The sequence below is a fragment of the Haliotis rufescens genome, unplaced genomic scaffold (genome assembly GCF_023055435.1).
Source record: "Haliotis rufescens isolate VD_foot unplaced genomic scaffold, xgHalRufe1.0.p SCAF_58, whole genome shotgun sequence".
Taxonomy (NCBI): domain Eukaryota; kingdom Metazoa; phylum Mollusca; class Gastropoda; order Lepetellida; family Haliotidae; genus Haliotis; species Haliotis rufescens.
In genome coordinates, this window is record NW_025964312.1 from 528,220 (window position 1) to 545,360 (window position 17,141).

At 40.7% G+C, this 17,141-nt stretch overlaps 1 protein-coding gene across 4 annotated transcripts in view; it reads left to right on the forward strand.

The window, feature by feature from the left end:
* LOC124112825 (anoctamin-7-like) overlaps positions 1-14,822 on the forward strand; it is a 148,018-nt gene extending 133,196 nt beyond the window's left edge. For all 4 annotated transcript variants that reach the window (XM_048385382.1, XM_048385383.1, XM_048385381.1 and 1 more), the window contains 9 exons: positions 344-455; positions 2,131-2,185; positions 2,784-2,881; positions 4,232-4,356; positions 5,959-6,164; positions 7,801-7,934; positions 11,288-11,378; positions 13,112-13,243; positions 14,083-14,822. In XM_048385382.1, coding sequence (XP_048241339.1) covers positions 344-455; positions 2,131-2,185; positions 2,784-2,881; positions 4,232-4,356; positions 5,959-6,164; positions 7,801-7,934; positions 11,288-11,378; positions 13,112-13,243; positions 14,083-14,163 — 1,034 coding nt within the window. In that variant the 3' untranslated portion in view covers positions 14,164-14,822. The remainder of the gene's footprint in view (positions 1-343; positions 456-2,130; positions 2,186-2,783; positions 2,882-4,231; positions 4,357-5,958; positions 6,165-7,800; positions 7,935-11,287; positions 11,379-13,111; positions 13,244-14,082) is intronic.
* Positions 14,823-17,141: the final 2,319 nt, after the last annotated feature.

The window sequence follows — 17,141 nt, forward strand, 5'->3', positions numbered from 1 at the left end:
AACTCACTCACTCACTCACTCATCCGTGTTTATGCAGAAAATATTTGAATAGCAATGTTGACAGAAGCTTTAAAGTGGCTGTATAATAATGTGTGTTTTTCTCCAGAATATCAAATGTCTCTTATATTTTCTTCTTTTATGCAACATGTCCCTACAGAGCGTAAAATTTCGAATTGATGGACTCAGGTTGTTGACACGTTTATGCTTGTCAAATAAACTAAGTCAGTGGTACCTGAAGAATGAGAGCAGATGATATGATCCCATTTTCAAAGAGCTCCTGAAGACTCACTGATCAATTGGCCATCAAAGCATGCTGTTCAATGTGTTGCTTTGATTTTTGCAGAGATGCATCGAACTCAGAGCGAATTTGAAGACCAGCTGACATTTAAAGTGTTCATTTTCCAATTCGTCAATTTCTACTCCTCCATCATCTATATTGCTTTCTTCAAAGGAAGGTAAGACAGTCTCTCGCTGGCCTTCAGACCGGTTCCGTTGCTAGGACATTGACTGATTGTGTTCCAATATATGCTGAAGCTTGTATTCAAATAGGGCAATGATATGGAAAAACATTCATCAAAGTTAATAAAATCATGAAAATGTCCTAATGCTATTTATCTGTTGCCAAATAGATTAGTTAGATTTATACCCCAACAGTGATCCCTAATTGTGTAGTATTTAAAGGGGGACTTAGTGCTTGTCATAAGAGCCAATACTATTGTGATAGAAAGAGAACGACCCCAACTGTCACACCTAATATAAGTAGTATTTAAAGGGGGACTTAGTGCTTGTCATAAGAGCCAATACTCATGTGATAGGAAGAGAACAACCCCAATGGTCAAGCTTAATATAAGTAGTATTTAAAGGGGGACTTACTACTGGTCATAAGAGCCAATACTATTGTGATAGAAAGAGAACGACCCCAATGGTCAAGCTTAATATAATGAGTATTTAAAGGGGCACTTACTACTGGTCATAAGAGCCAATACTGTTGTGAAGGGATGAGAACGACCCCAACGGTCAACCGTAATATAAATAGTATTTAAAGGGGGACTTACTACTGGTCATAAGAGCCAATTCTGTTGTGATAGGAAGAGAACGACCCCAACGGTCAACCGTAATATAAGTAGTATTTAAAGGGGGACTTACTACTGGTCATAAGAGCCAATAGTATTGTGATAGGAAGAGAACAACCCCAACGCTCAACCCTAATATAATTAGTATTTAAAGGGGGACTTACTACTGGTCATGAGAGCCAATAGTATCGTGATAGGAAGAGAACAACCCCAACGGTCAACCCTAATATAATTAGTATTTAAAGGGGAACTTACTACTGGTCATGAGAGCCAATACAGTTGCTATAGGAAGAGAATGACCTAAACTGTCACACCTAATATAATTAGTATTTAAAGGAGGACTTACTGCTTATCAATAGCATCAATACCATAGAAAGAGAATGACCCCAATGGTCATGCCTAGTAGTATTTAAAGGGGGAACTTACTGCTTATCAATAGCATCAATACCATAGAAAGAGAATGACCCCAATGGTCATGCCTAGTAGTATTTAAAGGGGGACTTACTGCTTATCAATAGCATCAATACCATAGAAAGAGAATGACCCCAATGGTCATGCCTAGTAGTATTTAAAGGGGGAACTTACTGCTTATCAATAGCATCAATACCATAGAATGAGAACGACCCCAATGGTCATGCCTAGTAGTATTTAAAGGAGGACTTACTGCTTATCAATAGCATCAATACCATAGAAAAAGAACGACCCCAATGGTCACATCTACTTGTATTTAAAGGGGGACTTGGCTTGGATAATTGGCAGTCCAAGCAAATTTGATTAATGTCCCTGAAGTTCCTTGTCCTGCTGGTTCAAATTGTATGAGTACCATTTCAGTAATTATGAAACCAAATTACAAGGACAATGTCTTAGTTTGTCACATGGTTTTATCTATGTCTAGGCCAAGGCAGGGCACCAGATGTGCAGCAGAGCATCCCTTTAAGATGTGGCTTGAATTCAGTTGTGGTGTTGCCATCGCTTAAGATAATGTTACCTGATAAATGATAACACCATGTAGAGACGGAATAGTTTCTCTGTTTAATATCTGTTTCACTTTTTCCAGATTTGTTGGCTACCCAGGCCATTACAGCCGATTGTTTGGCTTGAGGAGTGAAGAGGTAAAACTAGAACAGGAGAAACATGTTCTTCTATGAAATAATACACAGTCTTATCAAAGCTATTAATATGTTTGACCACCTCTGTGGTCTAGGGGTAGAGCGTCTGCCCGGAGAGCGGAAGGTCCGGGGTTTGATCCCCGGCCGCGTCATACCAAAAGACGTTAAAAGATGGTACTTGTTGTTAGCCTGTCTGGCGCTCGGCATTAAGGGGCTAAAACAAGGACTGGTCGGCTTGGAGTCAGTATACTGTGTCTGAGTGGGGTATTCATGTTAAACTGCAGCATGGTATCTCAGTGGGCTAGCACTATAAATCGGCATCAGTCCGGACTAGTACCCGCAGCCACACACACTATATAAGTGCAATAATCTTGGATGCCACGTAAAACCCAATTTCATCTCACCTCACTATTGATATGTTTATAGAATCATGAGACACATGAAAGTTGAATTATAAATATGTTTTAAGTTCAAAGAACTAAATAAAGTTGAATTTTCAATATCCTAAGTGGAATTTTCAGACGAAATGTTAAACTTTATAATTGTGATATAATATAAGTGTGTGCATTGTATTGTTACAGGTAACATGTTTCTGTTACAGTGTAACAATGGAGGCTGTTTGATTGAGTTAGCCCAGCAGCTGGGCGTCATCATGATTGGTAAACAGATGATAAACAACGCACAGGAAGTGTTAGTGCCGTAAGTAGCGTCATCCGACTCAAACCAAGATTACAGACTAATATTTGGGAGTAGATTTCTTAATTTGGTTGAATGAGTGAGTTGGAAGCGCCATCGGACAGTTATTTCAGATGAATATTTGGGAGTAGATCATAATCAGGGTGAATCTGTGAATTGAACCAATGACACATGGATCCTGGCACAACTAAGGGATGCAACTCTGAACAGTAAATGGCAGCATCTTACACCATCAGTGGCATTGCATAACTTTTAATAGAAGGAAGTTTTGTTTTCTGTTTAGAAAGTTTGCACGTAAATTATACAAATTTCTTGACAATTTCTGTACGAGTTTCTACATTTCAATGCCACTCCCATAAATTCAGATAAGTAACAGTCTGTGTTAGTGGGTAGGTAATATATATATCTTAGCAAAGCACAATCACTAAAGATGAAATACAAGGGCTTGTAGTTGGGAGATCTGTTGTCATGGTGTGCACTGGCGATGAACAATGATGTCGTGAAACCTGCTGATGATGATGGTTCCCAGTGAAATCATCCAGGTGAACACAGTTCTGGATTAAGAATCCATGGGTGAGGAGAAATGTCCTTAAGTATACAGCAGCCATCGTCCTTCAGGCAAGGTTTCACAAATTGACAGGGTTTCCAGACTAACAGGGTTTCTGTGTCTAAGGACAGCCCTCGTTCTACCCTTGTACTCTGTGTCTAAGGACGGCCCTCGTTCTACCCTTGTACTCTGTGTCTAAGGACGGCCCTCGTTCTAACCTGGGATTCTGTGTCTAAGGACGGCCCTCGTTCTACCCTTGTACTCTGTGTCCAAGGACAGCCCTTGTATCCCTGGTACTCTGTGTCTAAGGATGGCTCTCGTATCCCTGGTACTCTGTGTCTTAGGACGGCCCTCGTATCCCTGGTACTCTGTGTCTTAGGACGGCCCTCGTATCCCTGGTACTCTGTGTCTTAGGACGGCTCTCGTATCCCTGGTACTCTGTGTCTAAGGATGGCTCTCGTATCCCTGGTACTCTGTGTCTTAGGACGGCCCTCGTATCCCTGGTACTCTGTGTCTTAGGACGGCTCTCGTATCCCTGGTACTCTGTGTCTAAGGATGGCTCTCGTATCCCTGGTACTCTGTGTCTAAGGACGGCCCTCGTATCCCAGGGACTCTGTGTCTTAGGACGGCCCTCGTTCTACCCTGGTACTCTGTGTCTTAGGACGGCCCTCGTTCTACCCTGGTACTCTGTGTCTAAGGACGGCCCTTGTTCTACCCTGGTACTCTGTGTCTAAGGACGGCCCTTGTTCTACCCTGGGACTCGGTGTCTTGTGCCCTGTATGTGATGGTTTGTTCTACTCTTCCAGGAAAATGAAAACATGCTGGCATCGGTTTAAGGCAAGGATAGACAGCAACGCCATGCAGACTCGGTGGGAGGAGGATTATAAACTCATCGAGAATGAGGGACTGTTCCAGGAGTACCTTGAGATGGGTGAGTTGTTGGGGTGGGTAGACAGGTATAAACTTACCAAGAATGAGGGAATATTCCAGGAGTATATGGAGACAGGTGAGTTGTTGGGGTGGGTAGACAGGTATAAACTTACCAAGAATGAGGGAATATTCAAGGAGTACCTTGAGATGGGTGAGTTGTTGGGTGGGTAGACAGGTATAAACTTACCAAGAATGAGGGAATATTCCTGGAGTACCTTGAGATGGGTGAGTTGTTGGGGTGGGAGGAGGATTATAAACTCATCGAGAATGAGGGAATATTTCTGGAGTATATGGATATGGGTGAGTTGTCGGGGTGGGAAAGAGGTGTAAACTTACCAAGAATGAGGGAATATTCCAGGAGTATATGGAGACAGGTGAGTTGTTGGGGTGGGTAGACAGGTATAAACTTACCAAGAATGAGGGAATATTCCAGGAGTATATGGAGACAGGTGAGTTGTTGGGGTGGGTAGAGAGGTATAAACTTACCAAGAATGAGGGAATATTCCAGGAGTATATGGAGACCGGTGAGTTGTTGGGGTTTGGTAGACAGGTATAAACTTACCAAGAATGAGGGAATATTCAAGGAGTATATGGAGACAGGTGAGTTGTCTGGGTGGGTAGACAGGTATAAGCTTACCAAGAATGAGGGAATATTCCAGGAGTATATGGAGACCGGTGAGTTGTTGGGGTTTGGTAGACAGGTATAAACTTACCAAGAATGAGGGAATATTCAAGGAGTATATGGAGACAGGTGAGTTGTCTGGGTGGGTAGACAGGTATAAACGTACCAAGAATGAGGGAATATTCCAGGAGTATATGGAGACAGGTGAGTTGTCTGGGTTGGTAGACAGGTATAAACTTACCAAGAATGAGGGAATATTCAAGGAGTACCTTGAGATGGGTGAGTTGTTGGGGTGGGTAGACAGGTATAAACTTACCAAGAATGAGGGAATATTCCAGGAGTATATGGAGACAGGTGAGTTGTTGGGGTGGGTAGACAGGTATAAACTTACCAAGAATGAGGGAATATTCCAGGAGTATATGGAGACAGGTGAGTTGTCTGGGTGGGTAGACAGGTATAAACTTACCAAGAATGAGGGAATATTCCAGGAGTATATGGAGACAGGTGAGTTGTCTGGGTTGGTAGACAGGTATAAACTTACCAAGAATGAGGCAATATTTAAGGAGTACCTTGAGATGGGTGAGTTGTTGGGGTGGGTAGACAGGTATAAACTTACCAAGAATGAGGGAATATTCCAGGAGTATTTGGAGATGGGTGAGTTGTTGGGGTGGGAGGAGGATTATAAACTCATCGATAATGAGGGAATATTTCTGGAGTATATGGATATGGGTGAGTTGTTGGGGTTGGTAGACAGGTATAAACTTACCAAGAATGAGGGAATATTCCAGGAGTACCTTGAGATGGGTGAGTTGTCGGGGTGGGTAGACAGGTATAAACTTACCAAGTATGAGGGACTGTTCCAGAAGTACCTTGAGATGGGTGAGTTGTCGGGGTGGGTAGAGAGGTATAAACTCATCCAGAACGAAGGACATGGTTCTGTTTGACTTGCTGCTGATGTGTGCTTATGTCTTGGTCCTCCAGTCCTACAGTTCGGCTTCATCACCATCTTCGTTGCTGCCTTCCCACTGGCGCCATTGTTTGCCCTCCTCAACAACTGGGTGGAGATACGCCTTGATGCCAACAAGTTCGTGAGTGAGACGCGTCGCCCTGTGGCTGAGCGGGCGGAGGACATTGGGGTGTGGTTCCAGATCCTCGATGCCCTGGCACAGTTAGCCGTCATCAGCAATGTACGTAGTATACCCTGTCTACTGAAAAAATATTTCTCAGATATTCAGCCCCTGTATGGGAAACAACCATGTATGTATAACAGCACAATGTTATTCTTGTAGTCCTGGACAATATATTCTACTCAATAGAAGTTAAGGAACACTAAATTTTTCATACGTATATTGTTAATCATTAATGGCTGGTGGTTATGTATAGGATAAAACACGTCTGAGGGTTGTTAGGATATTTAAAACACACATTTTTCCGAGGAAAAGGGTTTTAAATATCACAACAACCCGAGGGGAAGTGTTTTATCTAACTTATAAACCAAAAAAAGAAACTTAAAACAACATTCATCAACATTTGTATGTTTCGAACATACTTTCCATGAACATTAGGAAACGGGCGTAAAATATCTGTTGTTTGCATACGGATCTTGAAAAGAACATTCTAAAAAGCAGTGCGACTTATCAACGCCTCTCTAACCTTGTCTGGGATGCAGAGCTCCAGATAACTTTTTGAGCAATTGAGTTTTTACTCAAAGGTTTCTATTTTAATTAGGCTATTACATTTCCATTGGGTAACCAATATTTTTTTTCACTCATCTGTTCATCACTCTATTGGTTTTTTTCCAAAATGAGTAAGCATTTTGAGATTTAAAAAAAAATGAAATAATGTTTTAGATGTATATAACGGTTCTAAATATAGGCTTGACTCAGAAAGTAAATGAGCTAGTAATCGTGTTTCGGAAATTAGCTCCATTGTACTCATGCTGAAAAACCTTTGTTGGGTATTTACGCATGATGTTTTCAAAAATTGTGCTTTTCATTTAATGCATGCGTTTCTGTAAGCTAGTTAATTGAAATTAATTGGGTTTTGAATAGTTTTGGGGGTTATTTTATGCAAATACGTGGCTTATCTGTAGCTCTGGGTATTGATGATATTTTACTTTGTATTCTACACAGTTCAGTTTGGTTTCAGCGACGATGCAACAACTTTGCAGGATTGGTAATGAGAGGCCTCAATGTGATGAAACATTTATTCAGTATTGCTTAGATATGGAAAAACTCCCTTGAGTAAAATACGAATAAGTTAAGATTAAATTTAATATTTAATATTTTTCTTGTCTCAGAGGATAAAGTATGCTGAGCCTGGATAAATAATAATATTAATTTTCTCATTCAACTATTGTGATACAGCACATAATATCAGAAAAAAAATAGAACCCCCTAAATAATAACATACACGTCTGGTGATTTTTTATCTCAAATTTCGAATTTGTACCGACCAAGTTTCTCATCACCCGTTCGTTTACCGGAATTCGCTGAAGGGGTAGATCTACGGGGTAATTTTTTTCTGCGCTTGACATTCAAATTTCTTTCCAAAATACTGAATCCGCTAGAGGGGGATGCGCATTATACATGGGTGCGCACTATACTCAAGAAAATACGGTATTACCCTGGTATGAAACTATAAGATACATTTCTCTTGCCCAAAGTCATCATTTATATAGAGTAGATTGATAGGCAAGTACCTTCTGCTTTCCCTTTATTGACAAATCAATTAAAAGAGTAAATATATTTGTAATAAGTTGAGACATTCGTGATGACAAGTTTTAGCAAACCACGCTGTATGTGATGCGTTGACTATTTTCAGGCCTTCCTTATAGCTTTCACGTCGGAGTTCCTGCCACGATTGCTGTACCAGTACGAGTACAACTGGTCTCTTAGTGGCTACACCAATTTTACACTGTCGACATCGCCGAACGGGACAATGAATGAAATCTGCAGGTACTGACACCACTAACCGTCACATTGTCTTTTACAGGCGTTCCTAATCGCATTCACGTCCGAGTTCCTACCGAAACTCCTGTATCGGTACGAGTATAGCTGGACGTTGACAGGGTACACAAATTTCACCTTGTCAGATGCGCCGCCAGGCACTCTGAAACAGCCGTGCAGGTAGAACTCTTTGTGTTCACAGGTGGCAGTCTTTTTTTTTTAATACATCTTCAAAGTTTTGCCATTTGGCTTGTCATGTAATACCATGGAAATTGCTCAAAAGCTACAATCAATTCACTGTACACTGAGATCGGGGCGGTCGGGTAGCCTAGTGGTTAAAGCATTCACTCGTCACGCCGAAGACCTTGGTTCGATACCTGACATGGGTGCAATGCGTGAAGCCCATTTCTGGTGTCCCCTGACGTGATATTGCTAAAAGCGGCGTAAAACCATACTCACTCACTCACCCATAGTTTAGCTCAGCCGGGAACAATGAACGGATCTGTGCCCTTTGTCTGTCAATTACACGTGGCCGTAGGTGAGTTGAAATAGAGTTCATGTTGCGTCAAAGATTATGGCACTTATATAGTGACGTGCATACAATGTGTGTGTGGCTGTCTGTGTGTGTGATTTTTATAGATTTTATAGTGATAGCCCATAGAAATATCATGACGCTGTTTAACATGAATACCCCACTCAGACACAGTATACTGACTCCAAGCCGACCAGTCCTTGTTTTAGGCCGTTAATGTGACAGGGTAACAACAAGTACCATCTTTTGACGATTTTTGGTATGACGCGGCCGATGATCGAACCCCGGATCTTCCGCTCTCCGGGCAGTAGCTGTAGCTACCATTTTCACTGACATGCTTCGCCATGAATCGAAACTACAATAATATCAGTTTTCAATCTTAGTCTCTGGGAGAAACCTTGATTGTCATATTTGCCGTGATGGGGTGTGCAATGAAAGGGCCTGGCTTCCAAAGCACAGCAGTTGTTGCGTGAGGACAATTATCAATTTCAATACCTTCCTGTAAAAAATTTTAAAAATTTAAAAACCATCAATTTCAAAATATTTTTTTTATTTTAAAGAAAGGATTGATGGCAGTCTGCGACTTGTCCAGTGACTTAAGCTCAGCTAATAATAGTCCACATAATGACTCAAAATTCTGCTGAAAAAGATGCTAAGAGCCAAGTTAGGCTCGCAGTCTTTAACTATTTTGGCCCAGACTCTGATGACTTGTCTGAACTTTTCCCACAGAGACCCCATGGCACCGTTCCACAAATTAATCTTAGCGATAATCACCTCGGATCACTTTGCGGAACAGGGCCAAGAGCCTCACACATGTAGAGACATCAGGGCTCCAGTTGCACAAAGCTATCTTAGTGCTAAGGTGATCGTAGCTCACAAAGGCTTACCTAGGCTAACAAAGGCTTACGATACCCATCATGCTAAAATTGCTTTGTGCAACGGGCCCAGGGCACTTTGGGCTAAATCCGTAACAATAGTTAAATTATTTTCTGGACATTCTTCATTTTTCAACCCCAAACCAACTTTGCTCCTAATTTCCTCCAACTTTAGTGTTGGCATTTCTCGGGACCAAACAAATCTGTTTTTCATGATTTTTCGTTCAAGGTCATTCAGCTTCCTTATGAAATTGCTTCTTGACATGTTTTGTCAGAGTGCATCTGCCATAGATTTAACGATTTTACATTCCCAGATCCCTATTTCAATTTCCTCATCATGTTTTTGTGAAATCCAATCATTCTCTTCATCCCTGTCAGTTGTTCCTTCACCTGCCGAATCTTTCCAAATTTCACAGGATATGGATTTTCTCCGATTTTGAAGCATTTTACAGTTGATTCATTTGAATCATGGCTTTTCTTTCTTCTTGTTCCTGTACTTCATTAGCGAGAAATGATGTTTTATTATGTATTAATTCAGAGTGATTGATTAGGATATTTCTCTGACATGCATATACTCCATGTGATTGGGCTTCGTCTTATTTTACATTGTCAGTATTAAAAATTTAGGGGCAGTTGGGTAGCCTACTGGTTAAAGCGTTCGCTCGTCACGCCGAAGACCTGGGTTCGATTCCCGACATGGGTACAATGTGTGAAGCCCATTTCTGGTGTCCCCCGCCGTGATATTGCTGGAATATTGCTAAAAGCGGCGTAAAACCATACTCACTCACTCACTCATTTTAATAAATGAAAAGATTATATCAATATTAGTGTTATCTTTATATTTCTTATAAATCATTTCATTTCATTTTTTCCTTCTATATGTCATGCATCATTCATATGTTAGTTTTTACATAAACTTGAGGTTTGTGAAAGGTAAATGAGTTTGTTTTGCGTTGACATTCTTAAACATACCTGTCAATGCAGTTTTAATAAAACGGTCTGTGACACTATTACCAGGTAGACATTTCTGTTCAATAGAACAATCAAATTATTCATATATTTCTTTTTTGGCAAAGCAAATATATATGTACACATGTTATAGTTATTTTATACTGCCTTCATATGTCATACACACAGTTGGAAGGTAAGTAGTACTTGACTGCAGTGGGTGAAATGATACACCGTGCACACCGTATGTATTGAGTGAGTGAGTTGGGTTTAACGCCGCTTTTAACAGTATTCCAGTTATATCACGGCGTGTCAGCTTAATGTGGGAGGAAAGCCTGAAGTGATGCAGGTCTCAGACGTTTACCACTTCGGTGAAACCTGCGAGCACGGGTATGGTGCTGACAAACCTAGAAACATAATCGGGGGTGACCAGGATTCGAAACCTACAATCATAGGTTTCTGGTGTGCCCAAAGGATGCAACTCTGCACAGCGAATCACGGCGCCTTAGACGACTTGGCTACATATGTATTGAAGCTATATGAAGTTTTCATGTTCTCCTGTTCTACTACCAAGCTCCCAATGTCAGGCAGAGATTCTGTCTGCTTGTTGGAATATTGTGTAGGGCTGACCTAGTGGTTAAAGCGTTTACTCGTCATGCCGTAGACCTGGGTTCGATTCCCGACATGGGTACATTGTGTTAAACCCACTTCAGTGTGTCCCCCGCCATGATATTGCTGGAATATTGCTAAAAGCGGCGTAAAACCATACTCACTCACTCACTCATTGTATGTGGCATGCTTGAAGACACACACAAAAACAAGAAATCACGACACATTTTGTTGGGGGATCCAACATGTCTTGCGAGTTAAACAGGAGAAAAAATTATTTCTCTAGAATAAAAAATATTTTTAAAAATTCCACGCATCCTACAGAATATCATATGGTAGGTGCCTCATACAGTCATGGCCAGGGTTCTTGCAATAACTTGATGTATTCTGCCCCCCAGATACAAAGACTTCCGAGATCCTAATGGGGAGTATTCCTTATTTTACTGGCGGCTCTTGGCAGTCAAGTTAGGATTTGTTATCTTGTTTGAGGTAAGTCACCAGTGTGTAAACTGGGTGGAACACCAGGAATAGTATTTCAGTTTATGTCGTGAAAGTCGAAATTGTTAATAACATTTAGTGATTAGAACTAAATGCCTTTATGTCAACGTCAGGCTTGGCACTGTTGCTCTTATTATTACAGCTAAATACCTTCATTCTGTGCGTCTACGTGCTGGTTTGCACGGTGCCATCGTCTTTAGCCTAGATCCGCTCTTGGCACGTTCAGAATAGGAGCGTTTGTTTATATTTACTATGTCATCTTGTTGAGTGGCATCGGATCAAGTGGCACTTGCTCTCCAGCTTTCAGCCATACAACACGTATTTTCTATTCTCTCATTCAACTGTGGTTTGTTGCAGTTGCTAACTTTTTTTGACAGGGGGGGGCAAATATTTGTACAAGTATTACTTGTCCCCAACTTGATTCAAATAAAACTGTTTTCTATAAAAATAATCCCCCCCCCCCCCCCGACTGCCTACAGCACTGAGTTTGTTGTTGTAGTTGTTAATTGGTGCCAGTTAGACAGGATGTAGTTTTCTTTAAGATGAATAATTTATCCATATGTTGTTAACGTATTGGTTAAGTGTACAAACTGTTATATTTTTCTGCAAACTGTTGTTAGAAAAGAGAGATTTCCCTATGCATCAAATAGTGTGAAGGTATGTGTAGTTAATAAGTTTGTTTGTTGTTTAACGCCACACTCGGCAATATTCCAGCTATATGCAGTCTGTAAATAATCAAGTTTGGACCAGACAATCCAATGACTGACATCCTGTGCCTCAGTCTATGCAATTAAGATACAATGACATGCATCAACCAAATCAGCGAGCCTGACCACCCGATCCGTTAGTCACCTCTTACAACAAGCATAGACGCCTTTTATGGCATGAGTTGCTGAAGACCTATTCTACCCCGGATCTTCACGGGTAGTTAATAAGTGCACCAAGAGCAAAAGAATGCAGAATAACACCCTCGATGACTGCCGTAGTTACACTCATAGTTTTACCTAACTGTAGACACCAGGGTGCCGTTGTACAAAACAACCATAGCGCTACGACTGTCGTAAGTCTGGGAGTTACGATAACCTCAGCGTTAAGATGGCTGTGTACAATGGCACCCTGACTGTTTATTTGTCGTGGGGATGATGTCATGCAGTGTGTACAATGGCACCCCGACTGTTTATTTGTCGTGGGGATGATGTCATGTAGTGTGTACAATGGCACCCTGACTGTTTATTTGTCGTGGGGATGATGTCATGTAGTGTGTACAATGGCACCCTGACTGTTTATTTGTCGTGGGGATGATGTCATGTAGTGTGTACAATGGCACCCCGACTGTTTATTTGTCTTGGGGATGATGTCATGTAGTGCGTACAATGCGACCTGACTGTTTATTTGTCGTGGGGATGATGTCATGTAGTGTGTACAACGGCACCCTGACTGTTATATTTGTCGTGGGAATGATGTCATGTAGTGTGTACAATGGCACCCTGACCGTTTATTTGTCGTGGGGATGATGTCATGTAGTGTGTACAATGGCACCCTGACTGTTTATTTGTGGTGGGGATGATGTCATGTAGTGTGTACAATGGCACCCTGACTGTTTATTTGTGGTGGGGATGATGTCATGTAGTGTGTACAATGGCACCCTGACCGTTTATTTGTCGTGGGGAAGATGTCATGTCATGTTTTCGAATCCCTGTTATGTCATGACACTAATGTTACAGCATGTCGTGTTCGGCATCTGCCGGATGATTGACATCCTGGTGCCGGACGTGCCCGAGGCGCTGGAACTGAAGATCAAGAGAGAGCGCTACCTGGCCAAACAAGCCCTGGCTGACACAGCCACCATAATGATGGTAAGCGGAGACGGAGAGATCAGCATCATTCATTGTAAAAGAATTGGTTAAAAACCATTCGTTTGTTTGTTTGTGCATATTATTTGGATTATATGGCCAATGTATTCTTGTTGGTTCTTTTTGTTTTTTAACGCCACTCTCGCAGTCTGTACATAACTAAGTCTCGACCAGACAATCCAGTGATTGATAACATGAGCATCGATGCATGCAATTGAGATACAATGACATGCATCAACCAAGTCAGCGAGTCTGACCACCTGATCCAATAGGTTGCCTTTTACGTCGCTTATTCCTGTTATAGAATCTGTTATTTGTTGACTAGCCGTCTTGTGTTAGCGTCGCTATATAAGTGCAATAATCTTGGACGCGACGTTAAACCCAATTTCACCTCACCTCTTGTGTTAGCATCAATCAGCCAGTTGAACAAGATCCTGTTGTCAGGCAGATACACATTGCCTATTTCCTGTTATAAAATCTGTTATTTGTTGACTAGCCGTCTTGTGTTAGCATCTATCAGCCAGTTGAACAAGATCCTGGTGTCAGGCAGATACACATTGCTTATTTCCTGTTTTAGAATCTGTTATTTGTTGACTAGCCGTCTTGTGTTAGCATCTATCAGCCAGTCGATCAAGATCCTGTAGAATCTGTTATTTGTTGACCAAATAAGTTGGCTTGTCTGCCACAATCATGTTGGAAGGGGGATAACTCCTCCATAAGGTGTTTAAGGTGAATAACCAGAATTAAGGTGAGGTGAGGTGAAATGGGGTTTAACGTCGCGTCCACCAGAATTAAGTTAATCTGACGTCGGACTGGTGTTTAATACTTGTGTATGTTTGTAGATGGCTGCTGGACAAGAAGAGGACGAAGGTGACGCCGCCCCGGAGAACGTGGAAATAACTCTCCCCGAGAAATCTGTGTAATGCTTGGGTCGAGCGATCTCAACACATTAGGTTCTCATTTAAACAACAATCCACCTTAACCACTCGTTTTTTGTGTGTTGATTTAATACTGCTTTTTTCATATCCCTCTCATGAAAGGCACACACACTGTTATTGATTTTGTTCCTGAAGAAAAAAGATTTTATTACCTCTTAATGGAACCCATGTTGCAGATGACCTTAGGAAAATGGAGGTCAGGCAGCTTGGGAGAAGGTGATCTCAGATATCTTCTAGTTTCATTTGAAAACTTCAGTCACTGCTACCTCAGGAGCAAACTGAACAAATTTAAAATAAATATTTTCTTCCTCTTTAATTTTCCTACTTGATCGATGTGCCTTTAATGTCGGTTTAATCCATTTCTTTCCATGTTCAGAAATACTTAATTCTTTGAAGTTTGACTTTCTTCTTGAACCAAGAAATCCCACCCAAGTTGTAACAGATTGTTACAATGTGTCCATGTCATCACTGTGATGGCTCGAGTTGGACAGGTTACCTTACCTGAATGTTTCTCAAGAAACAGGTGCTTGTTTCCTAGGCTAGATATTAATAACAACAGTTTTACAGTATTACAAATCCCGTTTCTCAATTATCAAATTTGAAGAAAAAGAAATATTGTTAAAAAAACAACCTAAAGTAATTTCCAATTTAGATGGGGAAGGGCTTTTTTGTCAGAAGTATTTAACTTTTGTTTACAAGATGTGTATAAATAATTTTAATGTTGAATTTTGTCTGTTTGTTTCGTTTGATGTTTTAAGTGTTTAAGAGCAAATTATGTACAGCGAAAGCTCATTAATTCAAACTTCATAAATTGTTTATCGTTTGAGACAAAGTTATTGTTCCATGATAATCCTGATCGGCACTGTGAAGTAAAAGGACATTGCTTGAGTCAAACTAGGAATCTGCCATAAGAAACTAATTATTAAACACTCGTCTTACATATAATTGTCCCCAAGTACCTACAGAGGAAGAAATACACACTGAGCCCCTACTGTCCCCATATAAATGAAAAACACATATACGTAGTCCGTCAGCATCGTCATGCTTCATGTGAATCCACTGACGTTCAATGCACACAGATGCCACAAACAGCTTGTTTTAAATAAAATATTAATTTAAAAAAATAAAATTAGCAGAAATTTTGATGCTGCATTTCAACAATATACTACTCAAAAGAAGTGAAGGATCACACGATTTTTCCATATTGCTATACATATAGTAAATCTGTCATGTCGTGACAGATTAACTATAGTATTATAAAGAATCGAAAGTGGGTATGTCCGTACCCCGTCTCATATTTTTCACAGATTGGAAGAAAATCTTTCCATTATTTATTGTGGCGATCACTCAGTATTTGTCAAGTAGACCCAAGGGTTCTCGGTGTGCTTGTATGTGTTTGCAGACATTCCAGTGAATGGTTATGTGAATCCTTATGTGCAGTCACTCTTGTCCCTATTGACTTCATCAGCAGAATCTGATGCCAGACAGCAAGATGTGCCATGTAGCACAGTTTATTTCTGGGCATTGTTGTTAGAACCAGCTTTTGATATTTCTGTTACTGTATTCGATGTAATAAGCGCCCAGGGCGCTCTCAAAATAAGAAATAGGGGCCTCTTATTAGAAAATTATTTTGGTGGAAAAAAACAGAATTGAAAGATAAATTTTGTGGTTTATGCTGGCCAATATATTAGCAAATATCGCCGTGGGCGCTTATTAGATCGGGGCGCTTATTACGTCGAATACGGTAAGTATTGCCCCTACATTGGCTTCATGTGTCACCGATGTCCAGAATATATGGTTGTGCCCCTTCGGAATGAAGTTATACTGACAGTCAGGCCACAATAGACTGATTATTTGTTCGTCAGTTGTTTTCGAGTTCGAATCCCGGTTCGCCCCAATTATGTTTCTAGGTTTGTCAGCACCATACCCGTGCTCACAGGTTTCACCGAAGTTGTAAACGTCTAAGACCTGCATCACTTCAGGCTTTCCTCCCACATCAAGCTGACACGCCGCGATATAACTGGAATACCGTTAAAAGCGGCGTTAAACCCAACTCACTCACTCACTCATGATGTTGGTGCGTCCAAAGTTATATTTAACAGTGTAATCACCTGGAAACATACGGTTGTTGGTTAACCCCACACTCAGCAATATTCCAGCTATATGACGGCGGTCTGTAAATAATCGAGTCGGGTCCAGACAATCCAGTGATTGACATCATGAGCATCGATGCACCTATTCTAACCAGGATCTTCAGGGTTTGGGAAACATTCGGGGTAATTCGTACAGTATATTTTGAAACTTGGTAGGGAAGGTCCTCCTTGGGAATAATATTATTATGAAACTGAAAATGGTTATTTTATGGTCATTGTGTTATCAACTCCAACAAATCTCGTTAAGAAAAACAGGCGTCAGTTACGACAAACAAATAATCACTTTGTTGTTGCCCTGTCTTTTGATAATTTCAGATTGTACATATTGTGAAAATGAGAATGTAAATATTCACACATATTTGCTCAATCTGTACAATTTTGTATTTAAAACAGGTGCATTGTTTACTACCTTTCTTACACTTGTATCACAGAATTTTCAACTTTTCTCAACTTTATATGAAAGACGATCTGTTTGTATTTTTGCACTGGTAGAGTGTATATTAGATTCCCCTATACACAGTGTGACAATTAAGTGTGAAATTAGCTTTCTCGAACACATTTTTTGCAAATTGAGACAAACTGTATTCAATCTCTGTTTAGTATTTCATGGTTTCCCCTGTATTGCTGTTTAATACTTCACACGATGCTATTACTGTTTCTTTCTTTCTATCCTGTCCTCCACACTTGATTTTTTCCATCTCTCAGCTTTGTCCTCTACGTAATGTCCCCTCTCCTCTGTCTATCCTTGCTCCCATAAAGACTATGTATCGCTATCAACATTTTTTGTTATATTCAACAAATCTGCTTCAA